Genomic DNA, 20,899 nt, shown 5'->3' on the forward strand with positions numbered 1-20,899 from the left:
TGAACGTTTCGGATAGAAATGTCATGAATAGAGCTGACATGATTTCTTTGTTGTCAGAGAGGCATGCTTGTTCTATATAACATTTTTCTATCTGAGCATTCCACAACGTCGTGCCCTGCTTAACGCGACCCAGTTCTGCAACGGAAACCGTTTACCGTGTACTCTAGGAGCCAAACGGAAGCAAACGGAATGAAACGGGGAGGGGACCTACCTGAATTTGTCCAATAGAAAGTCTTGTTTTTCGTTGCACAACGGTTTCCGTTATGAATACACCCCTGTTCTGTCTGGTACAATGCAATAACGCCCTCTAGTGTAAAACATCAGTCAGCACCATTACATGATACAGTGATTAACATTTTTAACTCATACAAATGATATTTCTTCCTTGTATAATGTGTCAAGAGGTCAGATATTTACATACAGTTAATGTTAACATAAATAAAATACAAATTGTATACAAAATTAGGACAACAAAATCCCTGATGCAAAACAATAAATACGTGACATTGTAAACAACTTAAAAAATAATGTAGACATTGATTTTCTCTTGTACTCAATAAATAAATGAAATGACACTCAGTGCATAATGCTGGTGAGGAAACACAGGAATTTGAACATAAATAATCACTACAAATGAAGTAAACATTAAGTGCAAAAAAACAAAAAAAACATTAGGTGCCTCACCGTTGATGTGGACATTGACAATTGGAAGGTGTAATGACACTCATATTGTGAAATCTGAACGGGAGACATTACATAGGTAGATGTTGAAATATGACACTTTTTAAAAAGTTATTTTTTTGTTTTTGTTTACAAAATCAAGAAGTAAGAAACCACAGGGTGGATAGTGAAGGAATCACTACAACATGTAGACATTATATCAATTGTCTGGTGGTGCAGAGGTCACTGTAGGTGAGGTGAGTTGAAGTGTTTTTGCAAGGTTGGGTTTGGGGAGTGTCAGCATGGTCTAAGACCAGTTTATGTGTTATAATGACCAAAGGAGTTGGCAAGGAAGCAGAAACAGATCTGTCGAGTCGGGCTGGGGGAATAGGGATGGGGGAGTAGGGCTGGGGGAGTAGGACTGGGGAGTAGGGATGGAGAGTAGGGCTGGGGGAGTAGGGATGGGGGAGTAGGTCTGGGGGAGTCGGACTGGGGGAGTAGGACTGGGGGAGTAGAGCTGGGGGAGTAGGACTGGGGGAGTAGGGCTGGGGAGTAGGGCTGGGGGAGTAGGACTGGGGAGTAGGGCTGAGGGAGTAGGACTGGGGAGTAGGGATGGGGAGTAGGGCTGGGGGAGTAGGGCTGGGGGAGTCGGGCTGGGGGAGTCGGGCTGGGGGAGTAGGGCTGGGGGAGTAGGGCTGGGGAGTAGAGTTTGGGAGTGGGGCTAAGATCTGCATCTGGTCTCCTCACCAGTTGGTGCTGGGGGGCCTATGGTGCTGGGGCTCTGTGCAGCCTGAGTGGTCCAGCTCTGCACTGTCACAGTCAGAGTCATCATACAGGCCCTAGGTTAGAGGAATAGAGAGAGAGGTAGAGTTAGACAATGGCAATGGGCCAGCCATCTCACCTTCATATTAGCCTGGATACCAGTTTGTTTGTGCTATCATTCCACTCTGGAACAATAGCACAAACAGACCGGTACCCAGGCTACCTGAGCATTACCTGGTTTGTAAATATTCTGTACCCCTAAAACTGGGCCCTGTTGATCAGGGAAAACTAAGGTCCCTACACTAGAGCAAAATCCAAATGTAACCATATGTTCTGTAATAGTGATGTTGGCCCTATAACGACGAGAGAATGTATTATAACGGAATTCCTGCTCATTTCTCTGTCGTTTATGGCTAAACATAACAGTTCCCATGGTAACCCTACCTCACAGTTCTAGTTGTCATAGTAACCCTACCTCGTAGTTTCAGTTCCAGTCGTATAGTTGTCATAGTAACCAGAGCCCTTACCCACCTCATAGTTCTGCCCCGTGTTGAGCTGGGTCTTGACCTGGCGTATGGCGGCCTCCTTCTCTGATAAACCGTCGGCCGGGTCGAGGGCGGGGTCGGCAGGGATCTCCGACCCCTGGGACAGAAGGTCGTCGCTCTTGTCGTCCAGCCGCTCGTCTGTGTTGGTACTGACCACGTCCGGCGTGCCGCTGTGGGAGTGGTCACTGGTGTTGCCCTCCTCTCCGTCCGACACGGACACGGCAGACAGGTTCTCAGAGCTGAAGGTGGACAGGGACTGGCACTTGGTTATGCTTACCGGTCGACTGCATGAGGAAGACAAGAGGAGCAGGACATAGATTACATCCTTGGGCTCTCACAGACACAAGCTCAATTTTGATATACCAATAGGTTCTTTCTGCTGGACTATGTACTACTATAGAATCATGAATACATACTGTATAATGAATCATGACTATATACTACTATAGAATCATGACTATATACTACTATAGAATCATGACTATATACTACTATAGAATCATGACTATATACTACTATATAATCATGACTATATACTACTATAGAATCATGACTATATACTACTACAGAATCATGACTATATACTGTATAATGAATAATGACTATATAGTACTATAGAATCATTACTATATACTGTATAATGAATCATGACTATATACTACTATAGAATAATGACTATATACTGTATAATGAATCATGACTATATACTGTATAATGAATCATGACTATATACTACTATAGAATTATGACTATATACTACTATAGAATCATGACTATATACTGTATAATGAATCATGACTATATACTACTATAGAATTATGACTATATACTACTATAGAATCATGACTATATACTGTATAATGAATCATGACTATATACTGTATAATGAATCATGACTATATACTACTATAGAATTATGACTATATACTACTATAGAATCATGACTATATACTGTATAATGAATCATGACTATATACTACTATAGAATCATGACTATATACTACTATAGAATCATGACTATATACTACTATAGAATCATGACTATATACTGTATAATGAATAATGACTATATACTGTATAATGAATCATGACTATATACTGTATAATGAACCATGACTATATACTACTATAGAATCATGACTATATACTACTATAGAATCATGACTATATACTGTATAATGAATCATGACTATATACTACTATAGAATTATGACTATATACTACTATAGAATCATGACTATATACTGTATAATGAATCATGACTATATACTACTATAGAATCATGACTATATACTGTATAATGAATAATGACTATATACTGTATAATGAATCATGACTATATACTGTATAATGAACCATGACTATATACTACTATAGAATCATGACTATATACTACTATAGAATCATGACTATATACTGTATAATGAATCATGACTATATACTGTATAATGAACCATGACTATATACTACTATAGAATTATGACTATATACTGTATAATGAATCATGACTATATACTGTATAATGAATCATGACTATATACTGTATAATGAACCATGACTATATACTACTATAGAATTATGACTATATACTACTATAGAATCATGACTATATACTACTATAGAATCATGACTATATACTACTATAGAATCATGACTATATAGGTATAATGAATCATGACTATATACTACTATAGAATCATGACTATATACTGTATAATGAATAATGACTATATACTGTATAATGAATCATGACTATATACTACTATAGAATTATGACTATATACTACTATAGAATCATGACTATATAGGTATAATGAATCATGACTATATACTACTATAGAATCATGACTATATACTACTATAGAATCATGACTATATAGGTATAATGAATCATGACTATATACTACTATAGAATCATGACTATATACTGTATAATGAATAATGACTATATACTGTATAATGAATCATGACTATATACTACTATAGAATTATGACTATATACTACTATAGAATCATGACTATATAGGTATAATGAATCATGACTATATACTACTATAGAATCATGACTATATACTGTATAATGAATCATGACTATATACTACTATAGAATCATGACTATATACTACTATAGAATCATGACTATATACTACTATAGAATCATGACTATATACTACTATAGAATCATGACTATATACTACTATAGAATCATGACTATATACTGTATAATGAATAATGACTATATACTGTATAATGAATCATGACTATATACTGTATAATGAATCATGACTATATACTACTATAGAATCATGACTATATACTACTATAGAATCATGACTATATAGGTATAATGAATCATGACTATATACTACTATAGAATCATGACTATATACTACTATAGAATCATGACTATATACTACTATAGAATCATGACTATATACTACTATAGAATCATGACTATATACTACTATAGAATCATGACTATATACTACTATAGAATCATGACTATATACTGTATAATGAATCATGACTATATACTGTATAATGAATAATGACTATTTACTGTATAATGAATCATGACTATATACTACTATAGAATTATGACTATATACTACTATAGAATCATGACTATATACTGTATAATGAATCATGACTATATACTACTATAGAATCATGACTATATACTACTATAGAATCATGACTATATACTGTATAATGAATAATGACTATATAGTACTATAGAATCATGACTATATACTGTATAATGAATCATGACTATATACTGTATAATGAATAATGACTATTTACTGTATAATGAATCATGACTATATACTGTATAATGAACCATGACTATATACTACTATAGAATCATGACTATATACTACTATAGAATCATGACTATATACTACTATAGAATCATGACTATATACTACTATAGAATCATGACTATATACTGTATAATGAACCATGACTATATACTACTATAGAATTATGACTATATACTACTATAGAATCATGACTATATACTACTATAGAATCATGACTATATACTACTATAGAATCATGACTATATACTGTATAATGAACCATGACTATATACTGTATAATGAATCATGACTATATACTCTATAATGAATCATGACTATATACTGTATAATGAATCATGACTATATACTGTATAATGAATCATGACTATATACTGTATAATGAATCATGACTATATACTGTATAATGAATCATGACTATATACTGTATAATGTATAAGATGTATTTTCTTACCGTCTCCGTGGTAACTCCACCTCACTGTCCACCTCTCCCTCCTCTTCCTCTGAGGACACACCACGTCTCTGCAGAAGTAAAGGGAAGATGTGTAAGTGAAAAGGAAAGATAAGAGGAATCAACACTACAGTATTCTAGCCTATTTCTTGGGTTAGTCAGTATAACTGGTCAGGAGAATCTCCTGGTTCTAGGTTAGTTAGTATAACTGGTCAGGAGAATCTCTTGTTTCAAGGTTAGTTACTATAACTGGTCAGGAGAATCTCTTGTTTCAAGGTTAGTTACTATAACTGGTCAGGAGAATCTCTTGTTTCAAGGTTAGTTAGTATAACTGTTCAGGAGAATCTCTTGTTTCAAGGTTAGTTACTATAACTGGTCAGGAGAATCTCTTGTTTCTAGGTTAGTTAGTATAACTGTTCAGGAGAATCTCTTCTTTCTAGGTTAGTTAGTATAACTGGTCAGGAGAATCTCTTCTTTCTAGGTTAGTTAGTATAACTGGTCAGGAGAATCTCCTGGTTCTAGGTTAGTTAGTATAACTGGTCAGGAGACTCTCCTGGTTCTAGGTTAGTTAGTATAACTGGTCAGGAGAATCTCTTGTTTCAAGGTTAGTTAGTATAACTGGTCAGGAGACTCTCCTGTCTCAAGGTTAGTTAGTATAACTGGTCAGGAGACTCTCCTGGTTCTAGGTTAGTTAGTATAACTGGTCAGGAGAATCTCTTGTCTCAAGGTTAGTTAGTATAACTGGTCAGGAGACTCTCCTGTTTCTAGGTTAGTTAGTATAACTGGTCAGGAGAATCTCTTGTCTCAAGGTTAGTTAGTATAACTGGTCAGGAGAATCTCCTGTCTCAAGGTTAGTTAGTATAACTGGTCAGGAGAATATCCTGGTTCTAAGTTAGTTAGTATAACTGGTCAGGAGACTCTCCTGTTTCTAGGTTAGTTAGTATAACTGGTCAGGAGAATCTCCTGGTTCTAGGTTAGTTAGTATAACTGGTCAGGAGACTCTCCTGGTTCTAGGTTAGTTAGTATAACTGGTCAGGAGAATCTCCTGTCTCAAGGTTAGTTACTATAACTGGTCAGGAGAATCTCTTCTTTCTAGGTTAGTTAGTATAACTGGTCAGGAGACTCTCTTCTTTCTAGGTTAGTTAGTATAACTGGTCAGGATAATCTCTTGTTTCTAGGTTAGTTAGTATAACTGGTCAGGAGAATCTCCTGTCTCAAGGTTAGTTAGTATAACTGGTCAGGAGAATCTCCTGGTTCTAGGTTAGTTAGTATAACTGGTCAGGAGACTCTCCTGGTTCTAGGTTAGTTAGTATATTAAAGCCGCCTGATACCATCCATCGTCCTACTGATGACTACCTGTTTGCGTGTGACTTGTTTCCGGTAGAGCAGGGCTGCAGGTGTGAGGTGTTGGCTCCTGGGTGACCTGATGATCCCTGTGCACTCCTCCTTGTCCTCCCCGTCCTGAAGTAACCTTCCTGGGCCTCCCAGCACCGACCCCCTCCCTGCCGCTGCCCCCCTCCCACAGGGGGAGTCTGGGCTGCTGGAGAACGGTATGGAGGCCGCGTCCTCGCTGGGAGTGTTGCTACGCGGTGGGGTCTCTGTCTGGTCATCTGTCCCCACCCCTCCATCCTCCGTCCCTCCTCCACCACCTCCTCCTCCACCTGTAAGTCATTCATAACAACCAGCATCAGTTTCCTAGTTTCCTAAATACATAAGACTATAAACCATAAATGACTATATTTACACTATATTTATTTGCACTATATTTATTTACGCTATATTTATTTACACTATTTATTTACATTATATTTATTTACACTATTTATTTACATTATATTTATTTACACTATTTATTTACATTATATTTATTTACACTATATTTATTTGCACTATATTTATTTACACTATATTTATTTGCACTATATTTATTTACGCTATATTTATTTACACTATTTATTTACACTATATTTATTTACACTATTTATTTACATTATATTTATTTACACTATTTATTTACATTATATTTATTTGCACTATATTTATTTACGCTATATTTATTTACACTATTTATTTACATTATATTTATTTACACTATATTTATTTGCACTATATTTATTTACGCTATATTTATTTACACTATTTATTTACATTATATTTATTTACACTATTTATTTACATTATATTTATTTACACTATTTATTTGCACTATATTTATTTACACTATATTTATTTACACTATTTATTTACATATTTATTTGCACTATATTTATTTACACTATTTATTTACATTATATTTATTTGCACTATATTTATTTACACTATTTATTTACACTATATTTATTTACAATATTTATTTACATTATATTTATTTACACTATTTATTTACATTATATTTATTTACACTATTTATTTACACTATATTTATTTACATTATATTTATTTACACTATTTATTTACACTATATTTATTTACATTATATTTATTTACACTATATTTATTTACACTATTTATTTACACTATATTTATTTACACTATTTATTGACATATTTATTTGCACTATATTTATTTACACTATTTATTTACATTATATTTATTTGCACTATATTTATTTACACTATTTATTTACACTATATTTATTTACAATATTTATTTACACGATATTTATTTGCACTATATTTATTTACGTATGTTTGGCTCATCATGTCTTATGTATGTCCTGTGACTGTCTATAGTGATGTATGTCCTGTGACTGTCTATAGTGATGTGTGTCCTGTGACTGTCTATAGTGATGTGTGTCCTGTGACTGTCTATAGTGATGTGTGTCCTGTGACTGTCTATAGTGATGTGTGTCCTGTGACTGTCTATAGTGATGTGTGTCCTGTGACTGTCTATAGTGATGTATGTCCTGTGACTGTCTATAGTGATGTGTGTCCTGTGACTGTCTATAGTGATGTGTGTCCTGTGACTGTCTATAGTGGTGTATGCCCTGTGACTGTCTATAGTGATGTATGTCCTGTGACTGTCTATAGTGATGTGTGTCCTGTGACTGTCTATAGTGATGTATGTCCTGTGACTGTCTATAGTGATGTGTGTCCTGTGACTGTCTATAGTGATGTGTGTCCTGTGACTGTCTATAGTGGTGTGTGTCCTGTGACTGTCTATAGTGATGTATGTCCTGTGACTGTCTATAGTGATGTGTGTCCTGTGACTGTCTATAATGGTGTATGCCCTGTGACTGTCTATAGTGATGTGTGTCCTGTGACTGTCTATAGTGATGTATGTCCTGTGACTGTCTATAGTGATGTGTGTCCTGTGACTGTCTATAGTGATGTGTGTTCTGTGACTGTCTATAGTGATGTGTGTTCTGTGACTGTCTATAGTGCTGTATGCGGAACATTATGGGCTGGTTTCCCCGACACGGAGAAATATCCTAAAATGTAGTCTTTATCGTCTTTATCGTTGTAGCCTTAAATGTATGTCAGGTATCCCTGTATACAGGGCATTTGGAAAGTATTCAGACCCCTTCACTTTTTCCACATTTTGTTACGTTATGTTATTCAGACCCTTTACTCAGTACTTTGTTGAAGTTCTTTTGGCAGCGATTACAGCCTCGAGTCTTCTTGGGTATGATGCTACCAGCTTGGTGCAACTGTATTTGGGGAGTTTCCCCCATTCTTCTCTGCAGATCCTCTCAAGCTCTGTCAGGTTGAATGGGGAGTGTCGCTGCACAGCTATTTTCAAGTCTCTCCAGAGATGTTCAATTGGGTTCAAGTCTGGGCTTTGGCTGGGCCACTCAAGGATATTCAGAGATTTGTCCCAAAGCCACACCTGCGTTGTCTTGGCAGTGTGATTAGGGTCGTTATCCTGTTGGAAGATGAACTTCGCCTCAGTCTGAGATCCTGAGCGCTCTACAGAAGGTTTACATCAAGGATCTCTCTGTACTTTGCTCCGTTCATCTTTCCCTCGATCCTGACTAGTCTCCCAGTCTCTGCTGCTGAAAAACATCCCCACAGCATAATGCTGCCTCCACCATGCTTCACCGTAGGGATGGTGCCAGGTTTCCTCTAGACGTGACGCTTGTCATTCAGGGCAAAGAGTTCAATCTTGGTTTCATCAGACCAGAGAATCTTGAATCTTGTTTCTCATGGTCTGAGTGTCCTTTATGTCCAAGCGGGCTGACCTTCTGGAAGGTTCTCCAATGTCCACAGATGAACTCTGGAGCTCTGTCTGAGTGACCATCGTGTTCTTGGTCACCTCCCTAACCAAGGCCCTTCTCCCCCGATTGCTCGATTTGGCCGGGCAGCCAGCTCTAGGAAGAGTCTTGGTGGTTCCAAACTTCTTCCATTTTAGAATGTTGGAGGCCACTGTGTTCTTAGAACCTTCAAGACTGCAGACATGGTTCCCTTCCCCAGATCTGTGCCTCGACACAATCTTGTCTCGGAGCTCTACAGACAATGCCATCATGGCTTGGTTTTTGCTCTGACATGCACTGTCAACTGTGGGACCTTCATATAGACAGGTGTGTGCCTTTCCACATCATGTCCAATCAATTGAATTTACCAATTTACCAATTGACTCCAATCAAGTTGTAGAAACATCTCAAGGATGATCAATGGAAACAGGATGCGCCTCAGCTCAATTTCGAGCCTCATAGCAAAGGGTCTGAATACTTATGGAAATAAGGTATCTGTTTTTTTTTATTTTTAATACATTTGCAAAACTTTCTAAAAACCTGTTTCATCTTTGAGTCTATAGCGTATTGTGTGTAGCTTGATGAGGAAACATTTTAATTGAATCCTTTTTAGAATAAGGCTGTAACGTAACAACGTTTGGAAAAAGTGAAGGGGTCTGAATACTTTCAGAATGCACTGTATACAAATGTTCCTATCGGACAATATTAATGATATAAATTCACCTCCTCCTAGGCCTGCGGAGGCGCTCTGGCTACCCCCTCTCTCCAGACCAGGTCTCTCCAGTCCCCTGCGGCGACCCTCTGCCTCCATGGTGGTAGAGATGAGGTCTGGACTGGACGAGGACATCTTCTTCAGCAGCAGATCATGCTGGAGACCTCTCAGAGCTGCGCTGGGGTCCAGATGCTGCTTGCTGCTGGGGGGAAGAATACATCTTTATTGTGGGCCCTGAAGGGCGATTTGGTTGCAGCAAAATTACACTCTGGCTCTATCTCAATTGGTCGTTTTTCCGATTCCTCGCATTCTTCTCAATTGCATTGGAGGAGATAGTTGAATAGAAGGGCCCTCCTCTACGACCTTCGACCTCTAATGGGTTTTGTTAGGAATCCATGAAAGATTCCGTGAGACAGCGACAGAACGGACACAATGATACATAAAACATTTATATACATGTCTTATATTTAAAAAATGAATCCAACCACACATCCAGTAATGAGAGTTGTCAACATAAATACCTGGGTGTGGAGGTGGTCAGAGACGTAGTATTAGCCAGGCCCAGTGTGGACGATAACGCAGCCTTCAGCCCAGCTAGGTCTCCACTGCTGCCCTTCCCTGCCTTCCTGTAGCGGGGCTTGGCCCGACGTGACCTCCCCGGGGACGTGGATCCCTTCTGGGGGCATGAGGGGATGGTCACCTGAGTCATGGAGGAGTCCAGCTTGGGAAGGATCACCTCTGACTTTAACAGGTCTGGTCTACTGGAACAACACAGTGGATTCACAGTGAGTAAAGTCTTTAGTTTCTCTACACTGAGCATGGCTCAATAAAGTCAGTCAAGTTGTCTGCCGTTGCTGATAGCTACTTTATTGAGGAAAAATGTACTTACTATGACTAAGTTATGTGGTTGTCCCACCTACACTACAGTTCAAAGGTTTGGGGTCACTTAGAAATGTCCTTGTTTTTTTGTCCATTAAAATAACATCATATTTATCAGAAATACAGTGTAGACATTGTTAATGTTGTAAATTACTATTGTAGCGGTAAACGGCAGATTTTTTTAAATGGAATATCTACATAGGTGTACAGAGGCCCATTATCAGCAACCATCACTCCTGTGTTCCAATGGCACGTTCAGTTTATATATACAGTGCCTTGCGAAAGTATTCGGCCCCCTTGAACTTTGCGACCTTTTGCCACATTTCAGGCTTCAAACATAAAGATATAAAACTGTATTTTTTTGTGAAGAATCAACAACAAGTGGGACACAATCATGAAGTGGAACGACATTTATTGGATATTTTAAACTTTTTTAACAAATCAAAAACTGAAACATTGGGCGTGCAAAATTATTCAGCCCCTTTACTTTCAGTGCAGCAAACTCTCTCCAGCATTTCAGTGAGGATCTCTGAATGATCCAATGTTGAACTAAATGACTAATGATGATAAATACAATCCACCTGTGTGTAATCAAGTCTCCGTATAAATGCACCTGCACTGTGATAGTCTCAGAGGTCCGTTAAAAGCGCAGAGAGCATCATGAAGAACAAGGAACACACCAGGCAGGTCCGAGATACTGTTGTGAAGAAGTTTAAAGCCGGATTTGGATACAAAAAGATTTCCCAAGCTTTAAACATCCCAAGGAGCACTGTGCAAGCGATAATATTGAAATGGAAGGAGTATCAGACCACTGCAAATCTACCAAGACCTGGCCGTCCCTCTAAACTTTCAGCTCATACAAGGAGAAGACTGATCAGAGATGCAGCCAAGAGGCCCATGATCACTCTGGATGAACTGCAGAGATCTACAGCTGAGGTGGGAGACTCTGTCTATAGGACAACAATCAGTCGTATATTGCACAAATCTGGCCTTTATGGAAGAGTGGCAAGAAGAAAGACATTTCTTAAAGATATCCATAAAAAGTGTAATTTAAAGTTTGCCACAAGCCACCTGGGAGACACACCAAACATGTGGAAGAAGGTGCTCTGGTCAGATGAAACCAAAATTGAACTTTTTGGCAACAATGCAAAACGTTATGTTTGGCGTAAAAGCAACACAGCTCATCACCCTGAACACACCATACCCACTGTCAAACATGGTGGTGGCAGCATCATGGTTTGGGCCTGCTTTTCTTCAGCAGGGACAGGGAAGATGGTTAAAATTGATGGGAAGATGGATGGAGCCAAATACAGGACCATTTTGGAAGAAAACCTGATGGAGTCTGCAAAAGACCTGAGACTGGGACGGAGATTTGTCTTCCAACAAGACAATGATCCAAAACATAAAGCAAAATCTACAATGGAATGGTTCAAAAATAAACATATCCAGGTGTTAGAATGGCCAAGTCAAAGTCCAGACCTGAATCCAATCGAGAATCTGTGGAAAGAACTGAAAACTGCTGTTCACAAATGCTCTCCATCCAACCTCACTGAGCTCGAGCTGTTTTGCAAGGAGGAATGGGAAAAAATGTCAGTCTCTCGATGTGCAAAACTGATAGAGACATACCCCAACCGACTTACAGCTGTAATCGCAGCAAAAGGTGGCGCTACAAAGTATTAACTTAAGGGGGCTGAATAATTTTGCACGGACAATTTTTCAGTTTTTGTTTTGTTAAAAAAGTTTGAAATATCCAATAAATGTCGTTCCACTTCATGATTGTGTCCCACTTGTTGTTGATTCTTCACAAAAAAAATACAGTTTTATATCTTTATGTTTGAAGCCTGAAATGTGGCAAAAGGTCGCAAAGTTCAAGGGGGCCGAATACTTTCGCAAGGCACTGTATATATATTATATATTTATATAATTTATATTATATATATATTATTAAGGTTATGTATATATTCTAAACTCTTAAAAAAAAGGTGCTATCTTCAGATGAATGCACTAACTGTAAGTTGCTCTGGATAATATATCTGCTAAATGACTAAAATGTAGAGAAGAGAAATTAATGCAGCCGTCCCCTGATATCCAAAGAAACTATCAACAGTAAAGACTGTGTACATGCCTATAACAAGTAATACTAGATTATAACCATGCCATGTCCCTGTTACCACAATGTATTTCAGTAATCAAAACTACACTGACATGGATTGAACAACAAATCGTGACAAATTAGTGAGAAGTGTGAACAGTAAAGACTGGTTTCTCCCTCCTCAGTCTCACCTCTTGCTGTGCGCGGGAAGTTTCTGAGGTACGTTGCGTTTCTTGATGAGCTTCTCCATGGAGTTGGACGAGCGTTCCTGTCTGGAGCTGTGGTGTTTGATGCATCCTGGGTACTTCTTATCCAGTGACTGCTCCCTCCTGGGAAACACACAACATCGTTTTGTTAGTTTGTTCGTTCATTTCTAAGCCACAAAAAAACAAACATATTGTTGGTATTATATATTATAAACTGGGTGGTTCGAACCCTGAATGCTGATTGGCTGACAGCCATGCTATATCAGACCGTATTTCACTGGTATGACAAAACATTTATTTTTCGTGCTCTAATTACGTTGTTAACCAGTTTATAATAGCAATAAGTCACCTGGGGGTTTGTAGTATATGGCCAATATACCACGGCTAAGGGCTGTGTCCAGGCACTCCGCGTTGCGTCGCGCCCAAGAACAGCCCTTAGTCGTGGTATATTGGCCATAAACCACACCCCCTCGTGCCTTATATGTTAATTATACTATGTCTGCTATTCCCTCTAGCTCCATGTGACAGATGACGATGAGTATTGTATACACAAGTTTCAAGTTTTAATGTTAAGTCCTCAAAATACTGCGAAATTCCTTTCTTGCAAACTCAAAACTCAACAATGCAATAATCTATATCAATGTAGGACTATAAAATAACATACGGTAGAAACACAATTACACCAGATATACAAATAACAAATAAGAACATGAGAAAGTAAGAAGTTATATACAGGGTCAGTTCCAATAGCATATTTACAATGAGCAGGGATACTGGAGTGATGGAGGTAGATAGGGAAAGTGGGATATCTAGTCAGTTGTACAACTGAATGCATTCAACTGAAATGTGGCTTCCGCATTTAACCCAACCCCTCTGAATCAGAGAGGTGCGGGGGGCTGCCTTAATCGACATCCACGTCTTTGGCGCCCAGGGAACAGTGGGTTAATTGCCTTGTTCAGGGGCAGAATGACTGATTTTTTTGATCCAGCAACCTTTTGGTAGATTTGTATAGGGGTAAGGTGACTATAAACAGGGTCAGTACCATATTAACAATGTACAGGGATACTGGAGTGATGGAGGTAGATATGTATAAGGGGAAGGAGACTATATACAGGGTCAGTTCCAATACCATATTTACAATGAGCAGGGATTTTTTAAATGTTCCCTTTATTTAACTCGGCAAGTCAGTTAAAAACAAATTCTTATTTTCAATGATGGCCTAGGAACAGTGGTTTAACTGCCTTGTTCAGGGGAAGAAAGACCGATTTTTACCTTGTCAGCTCAGGGATTCGATCTTGCAACCTTTCGGTTACTAGTCCAACGCTCCAACCACTAGGCTACTTGCCGCCCTGATACTGGAGTGATGGAGGTAGACATGTTTAGGGGTAAGGTGACCAGGCATCAGGATGTATGAAAAACAGCAGCATAAATTATAATAGTCCTGTGAGTGTGTAGAGTCCTGTGAGTGTGTAGAGTCCTGTGAGTGTGTAGAGCCCTGTGAGTGTGTAGAGTCCTGTGAGTGTGCAGAGCCCTGTGAGTGTGCAGAGTCCTGTGAGTATGTAGAGTCCTGTGAGTGTGCAGAGTCCTGTGAGTGTGCAGAGTCCTGTGAGTGTGCTGAGTCCTGTGAGTGTGCAGAGTCCTGTGAGTGTGCAGAGTCCTGTGAGTGTGCAGAGCCCTGTGAGTGTGTAGAGTCCTGTGAGTGTGCAGAGCCCTGTGAGTGTGTAGAGTCCTGTGAGTGTGCAGAGCCCTGTGAGTGTGCAGAGTCCTGTGAGTGTGTAGAGTCCTGTGAGTGTGCAGAGCCCTGTGAGTGTGCAGAGTCCTGTGAGTGTGTAGAGTCCTGTGAGTGTGCAGAGCCCTGTGAGTGTGCAGAGTCCTGTGAGTGTGTAGAGTCCTGTGAGTGTGCTGAGTCCTGTGAGTGTGCAGAGCCCTGTGAGTGTGCAGAGTCCTGTGAGTGTGCAGAGTCCTGTGAGTGTGCAGAGTCCTGTGAGTGTGCAGAGCCCTGTGAGTGTGCAGAGTCCTGTGAGTGTGCAGAGCCCTTGCAATTTTGCTATTTAGTTAGCTATTTAGTTAGCCATTTAGTTAGCTATTTAGTTAGCCATTTAGTTAGCTATTTAGTTAGCCATTTTGTTAGCTATTTTGTTAGCTATTTAGTTTGCTATTTAGTTTGCTCTTAAGTTAGCTATTTTGTTAGCTATTTCGTTAGCTATTTTGTCAGCTATTTTGTTAGCTATTTCGTTAGCTATTTATCAGTCTAATGGCTTGGGGATAGAAGCTGTTCAGGAGCCTGTTGGTGTCAGACTTGATGCACCGGTACCGCTTGCCATGTCGAAGCAGAGAGAACCTTCTAAAGCTTGGTTGTCTGGAGTCTTTAACGATTTTACAGGCCTGCCTTTCACACCGCCTGATATAGAGGTCCTGGATGGACGGGCCCCAGTGATGTACTCAGCTGTCTGCATCACCCTCTGTAGCGCCATGCAATCGAGGGCGGTGCTGTTGCCATACCGAACAGTGATGCAGCTAGTCAAGATGCTCTCAGTGGTGCAGCTGTATAACTTTTTTGAGGATTTGAGGGCCAATGCCAAACCTTTTCCATTTCCTGAGGGGGAAGAGGTGCTGTAGCGCCTTCTCCACGACTGTACGTGTGTGACTGGACCATTTGAAGTCTTTTGTGATTTGGACAATGCTGTGCATTGATTACAGCTCAGTGTTCAACAACATTGTCCACTCCAAGCTCGTCACCAAGCTTAAGACCCTGGGATTGAACATTTCCCTCTGCAACTGGATACAGGACTTCCTGACAGGACGACCCCAGGTGGTGAGGGTAGGCAACACCACTTCCGCCATGCTGACCCTCAACACAGAGGCCCCCCAGGGGTGCGTGCTTAGTCCCCTCCTGTACTTCCTGTTCACCCATGACTGCGTGGGACTCCGACTCCATCGTTAAGTTTGCTGATGACATGACGGTGGTAGGCCTGATCGCCGGTGACAACGAGACGACCTACAGGGAAGAGGTCAGTGACCTGGCAGTGTGGTGCCGGGGCAACAACCTCTCCCTAAACGTCAGTAAGACCAAGGAGCTGATCGTGGACTACAGGAAACGGAGGGGGTGCGAGCACGCTCCCATCCACATCGACAGGGCTACAGTGGAGCGGGTCGAGAGCTTTAACATGAATATTGTGTGTAAGGTGTGCAACAATAACTAGGGTTATTACTTGAGTAACTCCTTCTCCTTGAGTTCCAGCTGTAGCATAACGGCGTTGAGCTCCATGTAGAGGTTGTTGGCTCTCTCCAGCTTCCTCTCATAGTGCTCGCGTATATCCAGGGCATGTCTGGTAGAGAGGGAGAGAGAAAGCCAACGAGACAAATAGGGGTTAATACAAACACATTATAATGCAGCTAGCTATTAATGTACTGTCTGTCTGTACGGTATTTATGTATCTACTGTAGGATTCTTTCTGCATGTTCATTCGCTCCCTCACTAACTCACTCATTCACTTAAATATTAAGGAATTAATCCATCCATCCATCCATCCATCATTCATTCATCCATCCATCCATTCATCCATCCATTCATCCATCCATTCATCCATTCATCCATCCATCCTTCCATCCATCCATCATCCATCCATCCGTTCATCCATCCATCCATCCATCCATCTATCCATCCATCCGTCCATCCATCCATTCATCCATCCATTCATCCATTCATCCATCCATCCATCCATCCATTAATCCATCATCCATCCACCCATTAATCCATCCATCCATCATCCATCATCCATCATCCATCCATCCATCATCCATCATCCATCCATCTATCATCCATCCATCCATCCATTAATCCATTATCCATCCATCATCCATCCATCCATCATCCATCCATCCATGGCCCTCTTCCTGTACCTGAGCTCCTCCTTGCGTCGTATAATCATCTCCTCGTCCAGTCTGTGTATACACGTCCCCTCTGACTTGATCTTCTCAAAGTGTTGCTTCACCTCCTCACGCCACTCTGCCTGCAACACAGATACAGCAACAGACGGCGTGTCAGTTAAACCACAGCATCACAGATTATAGTGTCAGTTAAAACACAGCATCTGTCACGCCCTGGTCTTAGTATTTTGTGTTTTCTTTATTATTTTGGTCAGGCCAGGGTGTGACATGGGTTTATTTATGTGGTGTGTTTTGTCTGGGGTTGTTTGTAGTTATGAGATTGTGGTTAGAGTAGTACTCTAGGTAAGTCTATGGTTGCCTAGAGTGGTTCTCAATCAGAGGCAGGTGTTTATCGTTGTCGTTGATTGGGAACCATATTTAGGCAGCCATATTCTTTGAGTGTTTCGTGGGTGATTGTTCCTGTCTCTGTGTTTGTTTGCAGCAGTATAGGCTGTTAGGTTCTCGTGTTACGTTTATTGTTTTTGTATTGTTCGTGGTTCATCTTCATTAAAGATGTATCGAATTAACCACGCTGCATTTTGGTCCTCCTCTCTTTCATTGGAAGAAAACCGTAACAGCACCACAGATTATAGTGTCAGTTAAAACACAGATTATAGTGTCAGTTAAAACACAGCATCACAGATTATAGTGTCAGTTAAACCACAGATTATAGTGTCAGTTAAACCACAGATTATAGTGTCAGTTAAACCACAGATTATAGTGTCAGTTAAACCACAGATTATAGTGTCAGTTAAACCACAGATTATAGTGTCAGTTAAACCACAGATTACAGTGTCAGTTAAACCACAGCAACACAGATTGTAGTGTCAGTTAAAACACAGCAATACAGATTATAGTGTCAGTTAAACCACAGATTATAGTGTCAGTTAAAACACAGAATATAGTGTCAGTTAAAACACAGATTATAGTGTCAGTTAAAACACAGATTATAGTGTAAATCATAACAGTTAGACAGCAGCATAGACATACCATGTGTGTCAGTCAAAATGAATCCATGTCACAGAGCATCTCAGAACACTTTCTGAACGAAAATACACCGTGGACATTTTCCTGCCTGTGTACCATTCTGACTTTGACAAGTGCCTTTTTAGCTGCTGTCTGTCTAGTCTTGTCCAAGGACATAAGGGTTTCTAAGAGAGTGTTTGTGTGTGGTCGTGTGCACGCCCATTCGTCCGTCACGGTCCATCTGTGTGTGTGTGGCTCTTGTTATTAAGCTAATGGAGTTTGAGAGCACTCTGCTCTGCCTGCAGCCACCCCTCTCATCCCTCATTCCTTTATGTCCTCCTTGCCCTGCCTCCCCCTCCCTGCCTCTCCTTCCCGCCCCCTGCCTCTCCTCCCCTCCTCCCTGCCTCTCCTTCCCTGCCTCTCCTTCCCTCCCCCTGCCTCTCCTCCCCTCCTCCCTGCCTCTCCTTCCCTCCTCCCTGCCTCTCCTTCCCTCCCCCTGCCTCTCCTCCCCTCCTCCCTGCCTCTCCTTCCCTGCCTCTCCTTCCCTCCCTCCCCCTGCCTCTCCTCCCCTCCTCCCTGCCTCTCCTTCCCCGCCCCTCCTCCCCTGCCTCTCCTTACCTGCCTCTCCTTCCCTCCTCCCTGCCTCTCCTTCTCTCCCCCTGCCTCTCCTCCCCTCCTCCCTGCCTCTCCTTCCCTGCCTCTCCTCCCCTCCTCCCTGCCTCTCCTTCCCTGCCTCTCCTTCCCTCCTCCCCTGCCTCTCCTTACCTCCTCTCTGCCTCTCCTTCCTTCCTCCCTGCCTCTCCTTCCTTCCTCATTGCCTCTCCTCCCCTCCTCCCGGCCTCTCCTTTCCTCCTCCCCTGCCTCTCCTTCCCTCCTCCCTGCCTCTCCTTCCCTCCTCCCATCCTTCTCTCCACCTCTTCTCCTCTCCTCCCAACCCCTTCTACCTGCCTCTCCTCCACATTAAAGCAATCAATAGAATAGACTGTAGCAGCTAATACTTCTTGCTGCCATCACAAGAAAAATCCATTATGAGAGGAGAGGGGGAGAGGATGAAAGGGGGAGGGTGGAGAAAGAAAGAGAGAAGAAAGGGAGGGGGCGGGAGGGGTGAGTGAGAGGGCGGGAGGGGAAGAGAAAGGGAAAGGCGAAAAGAGAGGGGGAGGAAGAGGAGAGGGGAGAGAATAAAGTGGAAGTGAGAGAGAAGAGAGAGAGATGAGTAAAGGAGAGAGAGGAGTAGGGTAGGAGGAGAGGCAGAGAGAAAAGAGAAAGAGGAGTAGGAAAGGAGGAGATGGAGAGAGAGAGGAGAAGGGGGGGAGAGAGAAGAGAGAGAGGTGTAGGGAAGGAGGAGAGAGAGGAGTAAGGAGGGAGAGAGAAGAGAGAGAGGAGAAGGGAGGGAGAGAGAAGAAAGAGAGTAGGGAAGGAAGAGAGAGAGAGGAGTAGAGAAGGAGGAGAGGCAGAGAGAGGAGGGAAGGAGGAGAGGCAGAGAGAGGAGGGAAGGAGGAGAGGCAGAGAGAGGAGGGAAGGAGGAGAGGCAGAGAGAGGAGTAGAGAAGGAGGAGAGGCAGAGAGAGGAGGGAAGGAGGAGAGGCAGAGAGAGGAGTAGGGAAGGAGGAGAGGCAGAGAGAGGAGTAGGGAAGGAGGAGAGGCAGAGAGATGACAGTTATGGGGCTGGTATTTGCGTCACTAGATGCCATCAGGTTTAGAAGCAACGGGACGCAGCCAGAAGGAAATGAATCAGGAAAATCTGATGTGTGTTTATTGGGGTCGTGCTTATGTGACTGCCTGTGTAATTGCATGCATGGGCACTTGTCCATCAGCTTGTAATTTTACAAGGCAACATATATCTTTCCTCGACAGACAGCAGGGAAATTGGTATTGAGTGAGAGAGAGAGAAAGAGCTGCTAGTTGGCTTTAGTAGGAACAGTATTCTTCTGTATTCATAGAGACTTACTACGATACTAGAGTGGCCTTTGTCATAAACCAGGCATAGTCATTGCGCGTCGTGCGAGACGCATGCTTCTCTCTGCGACTTGATTGGTGGCTCGCCGTAATAATCTGAAAGAACGTGTTTTGTTTTCCTCAGTCAGCTGAATGTGCCACTTACTTCATAGAACCGTGGTCATGTAAATAACCTTTAGCGTCTTGGGACAAACAGAGAGATAAAAGCGGGTTCTGGCGTTTCTTGAATTCGTTTTCATTCTAGGAATTACCAACTATGAGCCCCATACCCCGAACGCTTAGACTCTGGAGCTTATACCTGCGTTCTGTTTCCACGTACAACATAAGCTGTGCAGGACTCGGTAGGAGTGAGTAGGAGTGAGAAAGAGTGAGAAATCTGCACAGGATAAGATTGTTTGATGATCATCCCTGATGTTTTTCTCAACTTTGCAATACCTTTCTGATGCACATTTCAATCACTCCACAGCATACCTCCATCAATCCACACAGCAATATCTGGCAAATCTGGTGCAGTCCACGAGGAGGAGATGCACTGCAGTACTTCATGCAGCTGGTGGCCACACCAGATACTGACTGTTACTTTTGATGTTGATACCGCCTTTGTTCAGGGACACATTATTCCATTTCTGTTAGTCACATGTCTGTGAAACTTGTTTAGTTTATTTCTCAGTTGTTGAATCTTATTTACACGTTAAGTTTGCTGAAAATAAACACAATTGACAGTGAG

The 20,899-nt window shown here is 41.2% G+C and overlaps 1 protein-coding gene across 4 annotated transcripts in view; it reads right to left on the reverse strand.

Moving 5' to 3' along the window:
* Positions 1-1,267: 1,267 nt before the first annotated feature.
* The window catches only part of LOC110493290 (mitogen-activated protein kinase kinase kinase 12), a 79,884-nt gene continuing 60,252 nt past the window's right edge, over positions 1,268-20,899 (reverse strand). For 2 of the 4 annotated variants that reach the window (XM_036950889.1, XM_036950888.1), the window contains exons 8-16: positions 17,225-17,334; positions 16,534-16,650; positions 13,307-13,444; positions 10,666-10,905; positions 10,156-10,346; positions 6,597-6,901; positions 5,244-5,311; positions 1,954-2,251; positions 1,268-1,499 (exon numbers count right to left, since the gene is read on the reverse strand). In XM_036950889.1, coding sequence (XP_036806784.1) covers positions 1,404-1,499; positions 1,954-2,251; positions 5,244-5,311; positions 6,597-6,901; positions 10,156-10,346; positions 10,666-10,905; positions 13,307-13,444; positions 16,534-16,650; positions 17,225-17,334 — 1,563 coding nt within the window. In that variant the 3' untranslated portion in view covers positions 1,268-1,403. The remainder of the gene's footprint in view (positions 1,500-1,953; positions 2,252-5,243; positions 5,312-6,596; positions 6,902-10,155; positions 10,347-10,665; positions 10,906-13,306; positions 13,445-16,533; positions 16,651-17,224; positions 17,335-20,899) is intronic. The other 2 variants (XM_036950890.1, XM_036950891.1) reach the window with 2 other exon arrangements.

This window comes from Oncorhynchus mykiss, chromosome 17 (genome assembly GCF_013265735.2).
Source record: "Oncorhynchus mykiss isolate Arlee chromosome 17, USDA_OmykA_1.1, whole genome shotgun sequence".
In the NCBI taxonomy this organism is placed as follows: domain Eukaryota; kingdom Metazoa; phylum Chordata; class Actinopteri; order Salmoniformes; family Salmonidae; genus Oncorhynchus; species Oncorhynchus mykiss.